The sequence below is a fragment of the Dasypus novemcinctus genome, chromosome 5 (assembly GCF_030445035.2).
Source record: "Dasypus novemcinctus isolate mDasNov1 chromosome 5, mDasNov1.1.hap2, whole genome shotgun sequence".
NCBI classification, from domain to species: Eukaryota; Metazoa; Chordata; class Mammalia; order Cingulata; family Dasypodidae; genus Dasypus; species Dasypus novemcinctus.
Window position 1 is genome coordinate 123744572 of NC_080677.1, and position 13806 is coordinate 123758377.

General features: G+C 42.7%; 1 protein-coding gene across 3 annotated transcripts in view; it reads right to left on the reverse strand.

Moving 5' to 3' along the window:
- Positions 1 to 13478, reverse strand: part of LOC101411739 (TRPM8 channel-associated factor 2-like) — a 36332-nt gene extending 22854 nt beyond the window's left edge. Inside the window, exons 1-3 of one of the 3 annotated variants that reach the window (XM_071215325.1) lie at positions 13012 to 13104; positions 12207 to 12827; positions 4149 to 4785 (exon numbers count right to left, since the gene is read on the reverse strand). In XM_071215325.1, the coding sequence (XP_071071426.1) occupies positions 4149 to 4771 (623 nt within the window). In that variant the 5' untranslated portion in view covers positions 4772 to 4785; positions 12207 to 12827; positions 13012 to 13104. Of the gene's footprint in view, positions 1 to 4148; positions 4786 to 12206; positions 12828 to 13011; positions 13117 to 13228 lie in introns of those variants that run through there. The other 2 variants (XM_058297508.2, XM_058297509.2) reach the window with 2 other exon arrangements.
- Positions 13479 to 13806: the final 328 nt, after the last annotated feature.

Consider the following 13806-nt stretch of genomic DNA (forward strand, 5'->3'; position numbering starts at 1 on the left):
GCTTCTGCTTGCAGCTTATAGCAAAATGCTAGACAAAAGAGATATGCTGAGGACTGAACTGTCAGGCACAAAGAAAACAGAAATTGATTCTGGAAATGCCAAGCCCCTGGAAATCAAGCTCCCAGATAAAAGTGCCCCACTGAAGGACTTAACTAAACTTGAAATTTATAAATCAGGATTGAAGATGCAGTTATGTCAGAAAGACTTGTGGAAAGTCTTACTGTCTGATGACTTGGACCCCTGCTTCCTGAATGCTAACCAACACAATTTTTGAGAGAGCTATATGAACAAAACCGATGTCAGCCTGGAATAAAAGGGACATCGAAAGGAGAGAGTGAAGGGGAAATGACTTCAAGAGGAAACCATGGAAACTGAGATCTGGAATTAAGGCATCACTCTGGGCCAAGAGAAGAACCCTAACCATGTGTACAGAGTTTGCCCCAGCAGGTGAAGAGGGTGGATGTTCCTGTCTGATGTTCTGGGAGAGTTTTGCTGCTGCAGGGAATAGAGAGGGTGGAGCACATTCCCCAAGGATTAGGGCAGTTAGGATCAGCACCCCACAGTCTGCGAGTGGTGGACCTCTCCCCCAAAGGTTATGGAAGGTCAGGTGGTCAACTCGTTGCTCTGAGGGGTTGAGCCTGTATGCCAAAGGTTAAGGGGAATATTGTCTTCACATCACTGTACGAGAGGGTTTAAGACTCTAACCCAAAAATTGGGTAATGTATGGCAATCACCCCAACACTCTTGGAGGGAGATGTCTGGAGTTTGGTCAACACCTAGATGCTTGATGAGGGTGGAACCAAGAAAATGGACACTGGGCAAGCCTATGGACCATAAGGTCCCAAGGAGAAGAAACTATCATCTTAAGAATGACTCTCAGACTTTGAAACTGAATGGAGGATACCCTGTAGATTTACTAAACTGTAGAGGACCCATGACTCATGTTTCCTTCCCATTTTCTCCTTATTGTAATGAAAATGTTTACCCTTTTACTGTCCATTTGTATATTGGAGGCAGATAAATTGTTTTGTAATTTCAGAGGTCTATATCCAGGTGGGATTTGCCTCTAGAAAAAACTGTATTTCTTAAAATTGATTGTGATATGATTTAGTACTTGCATTGTTACTGATTTAAGGGTTTTTTAAAAAAATATTGGAATGTCTTTTTGGAATTCAGAGGGTGGAGTGTAGGAGTTTGATATTATTGATAGATTCCAAAAAGAAATATTGGATTATGTTTGTAAACTGATCTTCTCCTCTGGGCATATTAGATTATACTGGATTCATAGGTTTACTTGATTAAGTGATTATGTAAACCTCTTTTGCCAGTAGGGCATTGAGTCCTCACCCTTTGATGGGTGGGGACTCACAGATAAAAGGCATGGCAAAGGACAAGAGTTGGTGGTTTTTGATGTTGGAGTTTGATGCTGAAGCCTTAAGCTGGAGTCCCAGGAATTAAGCTCGAGTCCCAGGAATTAAGCTCACAGAGGAAATAGAAGCAAGCCCCAGAAAGAGAGAAACCTGTGCTCAGGAAAAAGAAGCCTGATGGTGGGAGGAACCCAGGAAGCCTGAACCCTCACAGACATTGGCAGCCATCTTGCTCCAACATGTGGAAATAGACTTTGGTAAAGGAAGTAACTTATGCTTTATGGCCTCGTATCTGTAAGCTTGTACCCCAAATAAATACCCTTTTTAAAAACCAACCAATTTCTGGTATTTTGCATCATAACCCTTTTGGCTGACTAATACACCTGGGCTTAATTAATAGTGCCTAAAGTAGCAGTGGCCATCTTGTAATTGTAACCATAAGGATAAAAGCAATACACCCAGATAAGAACAAGAGAGAAACAGAGGCAGAAGGAGAGAAGGTTAGAGGGAGAAAAGGAAGCAGAGAGAGAGGAAGGGGGAAAGAGGGAGGGAGGAAGGGAGAGTGCCTTGGACACCACGGAGTCACTGCTATGGGCCTGTGCTACCTACTTGCAGTACATGAGAAAAATAAACTGTGTGGTTAAGCCACTACAGTAAAGCTTCTGTTACATGTGGCCAATCACAATTAGTCACTAATTCAAAAGTTATCTCAAACCCAAAATACCCTAAATTAAACTCTTAATCTCCTCTAATCTGTCTTCTCATAGTCTTTCACAGCCCAATACTTGGGAAGAACTGTCTTTAAGTCATTCAGACCAAAAATCTTGATCCCTTTTCCCCACTCTATATTCAGTCCATCGGCCAAGGTTTTTAGGTTCTACATTCAAAGTGTATCCAAAATCCAACCTTTACTCACTAGCTGCATTGCTTCCACCCTTGTCAAATTCACCATCAGCTCTGTTTGTCTATTGGAGTAGCCTCTTGATTGGACTCCAGCTTCAACCCTTGCTACCTATATATGATTCTCTACTATCAGTGAGTGGGTTCCTTTTCATATATGTCACATCATGTCAATATTCTATTTAAAAAAAAATGTCTTCCCATCTTTTTATGAATAAGATCTAAAGTTCTATCCAAGAACCATAGATGACTTCACTTCCTATCACTCTAGGATCTATCATTTACTCAGCTCCAATCACAATGGCCTCCATGATGCTCCTGGAACATGCCAAGGGGGCTTCTACTTTAGGTTTTCACCTTTGCTCCTTGCTCTGTGAGAGAATCCTCTTATCACAGATGTTATGGTTTAAATTGTGCCCCCCATAAAATAGGCTGAAGTCCTATAACACCGGTCCCTGTGAATGTGACCTTATTTGGAAATAGGGTTGTAGCAAATGTATAAGATGAGGACACAAGGCATTATGATGGGACCCTAATCCACTACAACTGATGTCCTCCTATAAGAAGAGCACAGATGCAGGGATAAGGCCATGTGAAGACAGAGACTGGAGCAATGCATCAAAACCAAGCAATGCCAAGGAATGCCAGAAAAAACAGAAGCTAGAAAAGGCAAGTAAGAACTCTCCCCTATAGGTTTCGGGGAGAGTACGGCCCTGCTGACACCTTGATTTCAGAATTGTAACCTCCAGAAGTTTGAGATACTAAATTTGTTGTTTTAAGCCACCTAATTTGTGGAACTTTGTTAAGAAGCCCTAGGAAACTAAGACAACAGGTACCTACATGGTCCACACTTCACTTCCTTCAGGTCTCTCTTCAATTGTTACCTTACCAAAAAAGCCTTCCAAGATGGTCCCTTTCTACTCTGCCCTGCTCTGTGTTACAGGAACTATATTTTGGGGGGGCCCCTTGCTTCTTGGCTTCTAGTCAGTTCTGCCACTGGGAGGCAGTGATAAAAGACAGAGGAAAGAAAGAAAAGAAGAAAGGGAGGGAGGAAGAGAGAGAGGGAGGAAGAAAAAAGCTAAGGTATGTGTCTCTCTGCTTCAGGCTGTGTCTCTAGCCAGTCAGCCCCTTCATCTGTGGTCCCAACTGCTGCTGGACCAGTCAAGCTGGGCTCCAGTTTCTAGGTGGCCAGTGTCTGGGCTCTAGTAACATCATCATCTCCCTCTGCTGGTCCTGCTATTGCTAATATCCTGAGTTCTTTACTGTCTCCTGTTTGTTTTTAGTTCTTACGTTACCTGTGTAACTCTATTAAATTCCTTCTGTTTGAAATACTGTACCACTTAAATCTGACTAGACCCTCACTGATATACCTTCCCTGACTCCCCTAAATAAAATAGCTTTCACTACACTCCCTATCACTCTACTTATCCTGCTTTATTTACTTGTTTCCTTAATTGCTTATTTTCTCTGCTAGAATCTAAGCTTTCTGAGAGCAGGACTTTGTCTGCTTTGATCTCTGCTATATAGTGAGTGCCAGAATGCTGCCTGGCAATAGTAGGTGTTCACACAAATAAAGTATCTTTCGTTTATTTCAGCCATATCAGTAAGACTCTATGTTCCAGTCACTAAACACTAGGAGATAGAAGGGTAAATAAAGCTAGCTTTTCTATTAAGCAGACTGTTGCTTTGGCCATAGAAGGGGGTGGCACTGAGGACCCAGCTCTTGCTGTGTCTTAGTGTTTAGTTATCCTGTTTTTGCTTTGTGGCAATTCTAAAATTTAATGGAAAATAACTTGAATTAAAATGGAAGTTCACTGAACAGGGGAATAAAATCCATTGTTTAACATGAATCAGATCCCTAACAGGACAACAGACACTTACCTGACTTGAAGGGGGATCTTGGGCACCTTTTTAGAGACTTTGAATCGGCCTGTTTCCCCATAGGTGTCAGTGAAGTACACTCCAGCCACACTTGTCACCTGGTTCCCAGGGAACCTGGACAGCACCGTGTCACGGCTGTGCTGACTGGCCCAATACCAGGCTTGGCCCCCGATGAGCAAGCCCCCTCCACGCTTCACAAACTGGATCAGCTTTGCAGTCATGGTATCATTGTAGGCATTGATGCAGTAAACTCCCAGGGGGTCACCGGGTTCTGCCCCAATCTGTGCTTCTACTCCCAAGTCCTGAAGGATGTTTATGAGTGATGCCAGGGATGGGTGCACTCCAATTGGAGCCCCGGGGGAGGAACAGAGCCAGCTGACTGCATTGAGAAGAAATCGAGCCAACCCAGCATCCATCAGGTAACCCTCATGGGAGACAATCACCAGGCGACCTTGGCCATAGGAAGAGGCAGCAATGAGAACCTGGCCTTTGTCATTCACCATCACTGGGAGGGCAGCCTCTCCAATAAGAAGGAGTTCACAAGGGACGGGGCCTTTGGGGATATCCCAGCTTGTCACTCCATCCATGAGGGCCTCGAAAGCAGCAGAGGGAATGGTTGCCATGGCTCTATCGGCTACTGCAGAGAAAAGCAAAGACTTAGTTTGGTCAGCAAAGATGAAGAAATGAGTGAAAAACCAAACAAATAAATGCATTCATTCAAAAAACAGTTTTTGGGTTCCCCACTGTGTGCCAAGCATTCTAGCACTGGGAGTACAGCAAGGAACAAAACAGGCAAGGTTCCCACTTTTATGAATTTAACATTTTTAGAGGGGGAAAGATAAATAAACAGATAAATTTTTGAAAAGCAAGTTGTGGGGAGCCCTGCAAAGCAGGCTCTAAGGTCACAGTGAGAATGTACACAAAGTGTACCTGGAGAGTCTGGAGATAAAATAGGAGGTGTCCACTGGGCAAGGTCATGTGCTGAACTAAATATGCTCAGTGTGGATAAGAAGTAGAAACTGGGAAAACGGACTTTGGCCCAGTGGTTAGGGCGTCCGTCTACCATATGGGAGGTCCGCGGTTCAAACCCCGGGCCTCCTTGACCCGTGTGGAGCTGACCATGCGCAGTGCTGATGCGCGCAAGGAGTGCCGTGTCACGCAGGGGTGTCCCCCGCGTGGGGGAGCCCCACGTGCAAGGAGTGCACCCATAAGGAGAGCCGCCCAGTGCAAAAGAAAGTGCAGCCTGCCCAGGAATGGCGCCGCCCACACTTCCTGTGCTGCTGACGACAACAGAAGCGGACAAAGCAACAAGACGCAGCAAATAGACACAGAAAACAGACAACCAGGGGAGGGGGGGAATTAAATAAATAAATAAATCTTGGGGAAAAAAAAAAAAAAGTAGAAACTGTGTTATCTGTGGGCTAATGAACAGAAAAGTAACTTTTGTTTTTGTAGTAACCTAGAAATGCAAACCTCCCCGAATGTGCTGTTTCCCCTTATGGTATAATATAAAGTGCGTGATGAAGCCAAGTGTCTAAGGTAGTTGCAAGTTCCTCATGGTCCACCTGGCCCCACTATTTTGTGTCTTTCATTTCTCAGCCTCACACTCCTCCCACCTCAGGAACCTGTTCAGCTGCACGGGTTGCAGCAAGTGGTGCTCTGAACAGGGACCTGAGGCACGGAGGAAGGAGTGCACCCATTTCATGAAGTTTGGATTATACAAGGAGTGCACTTGTTTTACGACATCGTACATACAAGAAGCAACAAAGGAGCAACATGGAATCAATTCAGGTGTGAGGCCCTATCCTGGGGGAGGTTGTTGGCTGCAGTGAAACCAGTGAGGGGGATAGAGGCGCCAGGTGTAAAGCATGGGGAATCACAGTTCTTCCTAACACAATTTGTATATTCAAGTGTTAAAGGCACTGTTGTCTGACCGAGGATCCAAGGTCACCGCCCAACAGTAAGAACAGTTTTTAGATTTTGTCCAGCAGACTTGTCCTTGGTTTCCAGAGGAGGGTACAGTTAATAGGGATATTTGGCAAAAGGTGGGTCAGGACTTAAGAGACCACTATGCTACTGAGGGTCCGAGTAATATCCCAGTAACTACTTTTACTTTGTGGACCTTGATTCATGATTCATTAGATCCAATTTGTAAAGGTAAAATAAGTGCTCTGCAGGATAAGGAAACTTTGTTACAACAGACTTCTGCTCCTCCAGTAGACCTAGAGAGTGAAAGGAAAGGTGAGGAAGACAATTGAGAGTCTTCCCCTATAGTTATCCAGCGGCAGCTGTCACATTTCTCTTTAAAGGATAATAAGTGTTGCAGAAAACCGCCTCTGTTGGTCAACAGTGCCTTCCCCCTAACGTGGGTTCTCCTTCCCTAGTGTTTCCTGTAGCTGTGGCCCCCTCTGTTCTATCTCCTGTACAAGGGGGTCTCTGGTCCACCTGGGTGGAGGATAAGGATATTTCTGAATTTACTCTTTTTCCTCTCATAGAGCACCCTGATCCCAATAATCCTGGCCAATCTATACATCTGCTTGAACCCATTCCTTTTAAGTTGTTAAAAGAATTGAAATCTGTTTGTAGCACATATGGCCCCACTGCTCCATTCACTTTCTCCTTAATAGAACTCGTAAATCAAAATCCTCTTTGTCCCAAAAATTGGATGGTTTTAGCTAAAGCTTGCTTGATGGGAGGCCACTATTTGTTAAAGTAATTAGTTTAAGGAATGCAGTGCTCTGGCTAAATGTAATCAGGCTCACAATATTGCTATTACCTTGGATGTGCTTATGGGCACTGGAGCCTATGAGCCTTTGAAAGAAGTACAACATCCCGCAGAGGCAAAAGTGCTAAATAAAGTCCTTGTTAGTGAAATCAGGCTTGTAAGAAAACTCTCTGTTAAAGTGTTAACTAAGATAAGGAAATTATTCTGGCAGCAACTCTGCAAACCCCTGCTGTCTACATGGTAATGTAGCTGTGGGTTAGTGGGGGTTAATAGAATTAAGCTGCTGGAAAAAGAGAAAAACATGGCAACATTGGTGTTCTGTTTTGTTTCCATGCTAATTCTGATTGGGCCTATGTAACCAAAATAATAAAATTAGGACAAGTTTTTATCAAGGTGTTAAAAGGGATTTTTGGTTTTAAATCAATAGTTTACTCCCTGCACTTCAAGTCTCAGTGTAGTCTTAAAGAATAGTAATTCAAAAAACGTGTGTTAATGGTCTGTATATACTGCTAAATAAAAAGCTTAACTACATTTATGCTGCTCAAGTTACTTTAACTGGTTGCTGATAACTAATAAAAGTGTTTCCAAAAACAAGCTTGCATGTTACAGGCAATATGAATTCCAAAAGAAATCTTAAAAGCAGTAAAATCTAAGATGTGAAATGATGGAGAACTTGAAACTTAAACCAAACAATTAAGAATTATGAGTCAAATTGTAAACTTTATGTTTCTGTTGGTGTGTTGTAATTGTTTTGGGTTTGTCTGTTCAATGTCAGTGCATATTTTATACCTCCGGATGGTAATATAAATTAATAAAAATTTCTGAAAAAGCTCTATTCAAATGGCCAAAAATTAAATAAGCGCTTATGTTAATACTTAAGTTTAAATGTTAATAAGATCTCTATAATGATAAAAATTTTAAGTCTTGATTAACGAAATTACTGTGAGTCCTTTTATAAAAAATTGTTCTTGCCTAAATTGAAATGAATAGTTTATTTTTCTTCACAAAATAATGCAAAATTTAAATGAATATTTAAAAAGGTAAAAGGTTTGTGGAATGCTGACTGAAATTGAATAAGTTTGTTCTAAAAGGTGTGTTTTGTCCTAAAATAGAATGGCTAATTATCATAAACTCAAAATGGAAATGAACATATGCAGGATGGAATTTAAATGCATGTGGCAAGTTGTGGAAGGTATTGTGGTAACTTTAAGTAAGGGAATGTATTATGTGTTATGTGAAGTAAAATTTGTCTCAAAATAATATAATTATAGTCTATATAGTTATAAATAATTATAAGAAGTTAAATGAAGCATTGTTTAAATTAAGGTATTTAAATGGCTAATTCCAGAAAGTCATTATTAAACAAAACCTGAATTGATAATAATAATAAAAGGTAATTTTATAACAGAAAAACTTGTCGGCAGCCAGCCTCCCTTGCCAACTTGTTTCTAAAAGACTGTTTCTGATATTGCATGCTACTAAGTATTTAAAGTGAAGAAAAGTTCATTATTTTAACAAGTTTGTTTAGTGTTGATGGTAATTATATGTTATAAGAAGTTTGCCTGGTAACTTATGTATGTGGGATGTATAAAATGTGCTTTTATTATTAGGAAAACAGAAAATAATTGTGTCCTAAAATAAAATGATTGGTTATTAAGAAAAGGTAAAATGTGGGACTGAATCTGAATAAATACAGAATGTGCAAAAGGTTCGTGGAAAAGAAATTTTTATGGTTAAAGTTAAGTAAGATTTGATGGGTCCAGCTATTAAGTTTTAAAAGGTTTAGTATCAAGTAGTATACTAACGCAAAGTTAAAATTTTGTTCTTTTTCCAAGTTTCTCATCATTAGTCTGTTTTAGTAAAAATTTATAAAAAGTTTTTATCCTGAATAATTAGTATACAAAGAAAGTCTGTCTTATTGAAATAGCTTCTTGTGCTTTAACCTTATCATTTCCTTGGTATTCAAAGAAGAAAAGGTCATATCTCTTTTAAAGAAACATAATGTTCAAACCTGCTTTCTCAAAATCAAATCCTGAAAAGAGGCCTTTTATTTCAAACTCATTATAAGAGATTTGTTCTTTTACCTTGAAAAAAAAAAAAAAGGTGATATAATAGGTGAGTTCATTTAATATGTTATAAGTTGAATGAAAGGTGTTTAAAAGTGTTATAAAATTAAAAGGATTTTTAACCATCTGTTAATTAAAGTTGTATGAGTAAAAGGTTCATATGGATACTTAAGTGTGTATAAATTTACCAATATTTCAGCATAATATTAAACAAAAGTATAATATGGTTAATAATAATAATTTATTATTATAAAAAATGTGTGTCACTGGAACAACCTCTTAATTATCAATTAAAGTAACAACACAGTAGTATGCAGCAATCCCAAACACTGCTAGTTTGTTGCAAAAAAATTTATATCTAACTGTGTCACTATCACTTTGTTTTAAAACTTGCTAAAACTTTCTTTAGTATCTTCTTAAACAGTCAAGCCAGCGTACATTCCCCTATCTGTGGAAAACCCAACAATGGATTTTTGTAGAGCTTCCCCAAGGCTATGTGCATAGCCCAAACATATGTCCTGACCTGGTGGCAAAACACCTAGCTGCCTAGAAGGAATCTGTGGCTGAAACTCTACTGATGACTTTACTTTAACCAGTAATCCTTTTTCCAAAAATTAAAAGAAACATCTGAGACTGCAGTATCTTATGTTAAGTGCCTAAAATAGGCAAACAATTGGGACAGGCTGCAAGGTCCTGCTGCTCTAACAAATTCTTAAATGTTCTTTGGTTGGGTAAGACAAAAACTATACTCTCTGCTGTAATTGATAAAGTACAATGTTTTCTCATGTTAATAGAATTTGTAATATTGTTAAAATACTAAAAATCCTTCATCCCTCAGTTAGCTCAAATATTAAAACCATTGTATGTACTAATTTGGAAAAGTCCTTCATGGAAGTAGGAAAACCTCCAGCAAGCTGCTTTAAATAATAATAAAAGGGAGGGAAAAGGTGGACATGAACTTAGTCTGTGAATTGGATGTGGCCAGCACCAGTATTGGCTTTGGGTGGGATTTGTGGCAAAGACAAAATTCTAAACAAGTACCCCTTGGTTTTTAATCACAATTCTGAAAGGAGGTCAAAAGTACAATACAAAAAAGGAATTGTGTGCAGTATGGGAAGCCCCGCTAAAAGTAAAAGATTTAACCCAGTAGTGTCTGGTCACTCTGAATACTGCCTGATTGCAAATACTAAAAGCATGACAGAAATGATGGACTGTTGTAAATCACCCTCAGATCTATAGAAAAACATCTGGGATACCTGCTAGTAGTAACAGGTGACTGTCTGTCATGTCCCTGCCCACTCCTCTAACATCCCTTTTAGGACTGTTGATGCTGATGCCTTTGTGAAGATCCAGGGCCCTACCACTGAGACCTGAGAAAAGGCAAAGTGGCTCCACCAAAAGGGAGAACATCGTGAGTACCAAACCCTGTGGTGCCTAGCCCAGGAGTTCCGGCTGCCTGTTACTTGCCAACAGCTCATAGACATCCCCCATAAGTTCCTTCTGCTCACTCCCATGACTGACATCAGATCCCTCCAGCTCTTGGGAAGGATGAGCCCTCAGATGCACTCTATAAAAACCTTCTGGGGAATAATACAACAAGAAACCACCAGAGCTGTATGCATTACTTTACAAAAACAAAAAGGGGGAAATGTGGGGATATGGCCAGAGATTAAAATACTTCAACAAGACCTTTGGCAATTGGTAGCTGCCATGCATCATATTAACTTTGCAAATCCTGGACTGCAAGCTTATGGCATATGTCTGCCTATAACCTACATATGTCTGCCTATGACCTGCATAGGTCATAAGTGCATCTGGGAGAGTCTTGAAGATAAAATAGGAGGTGTCCACTGGGCAAGGTCATGCGCTGGACTAAATATGCTGAGTGTGGATAAGAAGTAGAAACTGCGTTATCTGTGGGCTAATGAACAGAAAAGTAACTTTTGTATTTGTAGTAACCTAGAAATGCAAACCTCCCCGAATGTGCTGTTTGCCCTTCTGGTATAATAAAGTGCATGATGAAGCCAAGTGCCTGAGGTTGTTGCGAGCTCCTCATGGTTACTGGCCCCCGCTATTTTGTGTCTTTCATTTCTCAGCCTTATACTCCTCCCACCTCAGGAACCTGTTCAGCTGCGCGGGTCGCAACAGCAAGTAATAATTACTATGAAGAAAAGAAAATATGGTGGTACAACTGGAGTGACTGGAAAACTATTCTTGATCAGGTGACAGGACAGACAAGAAACTGACATTTAACTTGAAGCCTGACATTTCAGCTGAAACCTGAAATACCACAGAAGAGCATTCCTGCAAAGGGAAGTACTTGTGAAGAGTCCAAGAAGGAAACTGGATGATTAAAAAAAGAGAAAGAATTACTCTCCAGTACAGAAAGTAATGGTCAAGGGAGGAGGAGAAACTGAGGTGGGGTGAGAGAGGGGCTAGATCTGCAGGGCCAGGAAGATCACGGCCAATTAAGTTAATGGGAAAGAGTTAATACTGGATAAAAGGGTCAGGTGATCTTCAGAAGCTGGATTTGTGATCACAGCCTTAACTGAGTTGAAAATTACTCCCAATTTATCATGTCTGCCATAACGGGGGAGCACTGAGAAAATATGAGTGTTTGGCTTTTTACTACCCTTTCTAAGTTCCCCCAATGGCAAGGGTTGTGTAGTAGATGCTCTTGGTGCGCCATGCCTCAATCCCTCACCTCACCTCCACCTTCAGTGGCAGTTATGGAGGACTTCCCCGTACTTGTCATGCCTTCTCACTTCAGGGATGGCCTGTGCCTCTGAGCAGTGGGAGCCCTCAGCACCTGCACTGGGGCAGTGCTGAGGTAAAGGTGAGCTGACACCCCAGGTAAACTTTACCCCGTGAAGGATGGGAGTCAGTAGTTCCATGTCACAGCTGATGTCCTCCCTGAGGTGCATCCTAGAGTTTTTTAGAAAAACACCAGAGGAATTGTACTCCAGCTGCCTGTGGTGGTAAGCAGCTCAGTACCACACACTTCACTGGCCTTCCTTCCTTGTCCTTCTCCTCACTTCCTTACTCTGGCTTTCTGGGATCACTTCTCAGACAAATTACCAGGCATTGAGTCCTTACATAGGGCTTTGCTCTTGAGGTATTCTAAACTAGGATACTAAACCTTTGGCACATTTACCTCCTTCCTCTTTTCTGTTTCCACGCACATCAACCACCACCTTTTGCCCATCTTCTTTCACTGTATCTCAATTTCAGTCACCTTAGTTAACATTCAGCATGGATGAAACCAACCTGGTTTATTCTTATCCACTCCCTTCCTGAGGCGACCCTATTTACATCCCTTCTCCATTGAGAATCCTCAGGTTTTATCCAGTGCCATGGTTTTCAAGGGCTCCAGCGGCTGGCAACGTCAGACTTTTTCCTGCTACTTTGCTCCATGAACCTCCCCCAGCCTTGACATCCCTGAGCATGTCCTGTATTTTCTGCAGAATTCCATTCTCTTCTTTTTCCTTCCCTTTCCATTTACCACGTTCTTCGTATTATTCACGAAATTCACAAAAGGGACCAATAAGGAGCTGATATCCATCTGGAGCATATAGCATGTGGATGTCTGATCTCAGTTTTAGGGTTGAGGAGTGGAAAAAGGCAGTGGAGAGAGAGAGAGGTCAGGAAACCAGAGTCCAAGTTCTGACACTTACTACTTCTCAGATGACAAGCGAATTGTTCCACTTCCCTGAGCTTCCCCATTTTTACAGGAAAAAAAGAAAAAGTTCAAGAGATGAGTAATAGTCACCGGAACGCTGAGCCTACGGTTCTATGACGCTTTAACTAAATGCGCACGCATCGCGGGCGGACGCCACTCCGCATCTTTGCCAAATTCGTGACTCATACGTTCTGAGAGGGGAGAGAGAGCTGTTTGAAAACAAAACCGAAAACGAAATAAAAACGTAGATCCTAAGAGAAAACGGACACCCCGACTGCTGAAATGGCCTTGGGAATGTTTCAGTCACCTTGGGGCGCACCCAAGGGCCCCCTGCGCCCGCAGGCGCTCGGCTTCGCCCACCGACGCCCCCGGGGGGGGGGGGGGGGAACTCACGCTTTGGTCCTCGGGGCCACCTCGGGTTGGTCAGGGGAGCGGGGCCTCTGCGGAGGGGCGACAGGGGGCCGCCGGGTACAGAGGCGCACAGGCGGAGCAGGGCGGGGCGGGGGCGGCGCGGGAGCCTCCCCCCGGCGTCCCTCCCCTGCAGACCGCACCTGGGGCGGCGCCGCGCGGCTCCCGGAAGCGCCTGCTGGGTGCCTATCCTGCTTCTCACCGAGTCTGAAGTCAGCATTTCCCGATCCTCTGAGGGATCCTGGGATGCAAGGGGGAGCTCTGCAAACTTGCTGTCACAAGTGAGAAAAGCAAACGCTGTCTCCAATCAACCAGTTTTGGGGCAAATAAGCCTCCAACAACAACGGAAGCCACGGCAGAGGGACAGTTGAGGCCCCGCGTGAAATCCGGCCCCCTTGGGCCTCCGATCTTGGGGTGTGGCGCGCGAGAACCCCAGCCACCGCGGGCCCCACAGCCCCGCTGGCGTCTGAGTTGCAGGGTTGCCGCCTGGTGGTGAGCGCGAGCCCACGTCCTCGCGCCGGGGGAGAATCGCGGCCACGCAGGGAGGGACTCGTCCCAACAGGAAGGAGAACTGACATTTTGGTCTGGGGTAATATAAAGAAATCACGCCCAGTCATATTCTTGCTGGGAAGTAAACCTCCCTATTATATCACTGAAATAAAGAGGTCCACGGATGGCTGTAGAAATTACAGCTAAACTGTAAAGTGGCTACCGCTTGAATTTCTACCCAAGGTGAACTGAAACTCAGGGTGGAAGAGGGCGGGAAGAGGTTTACAGGGA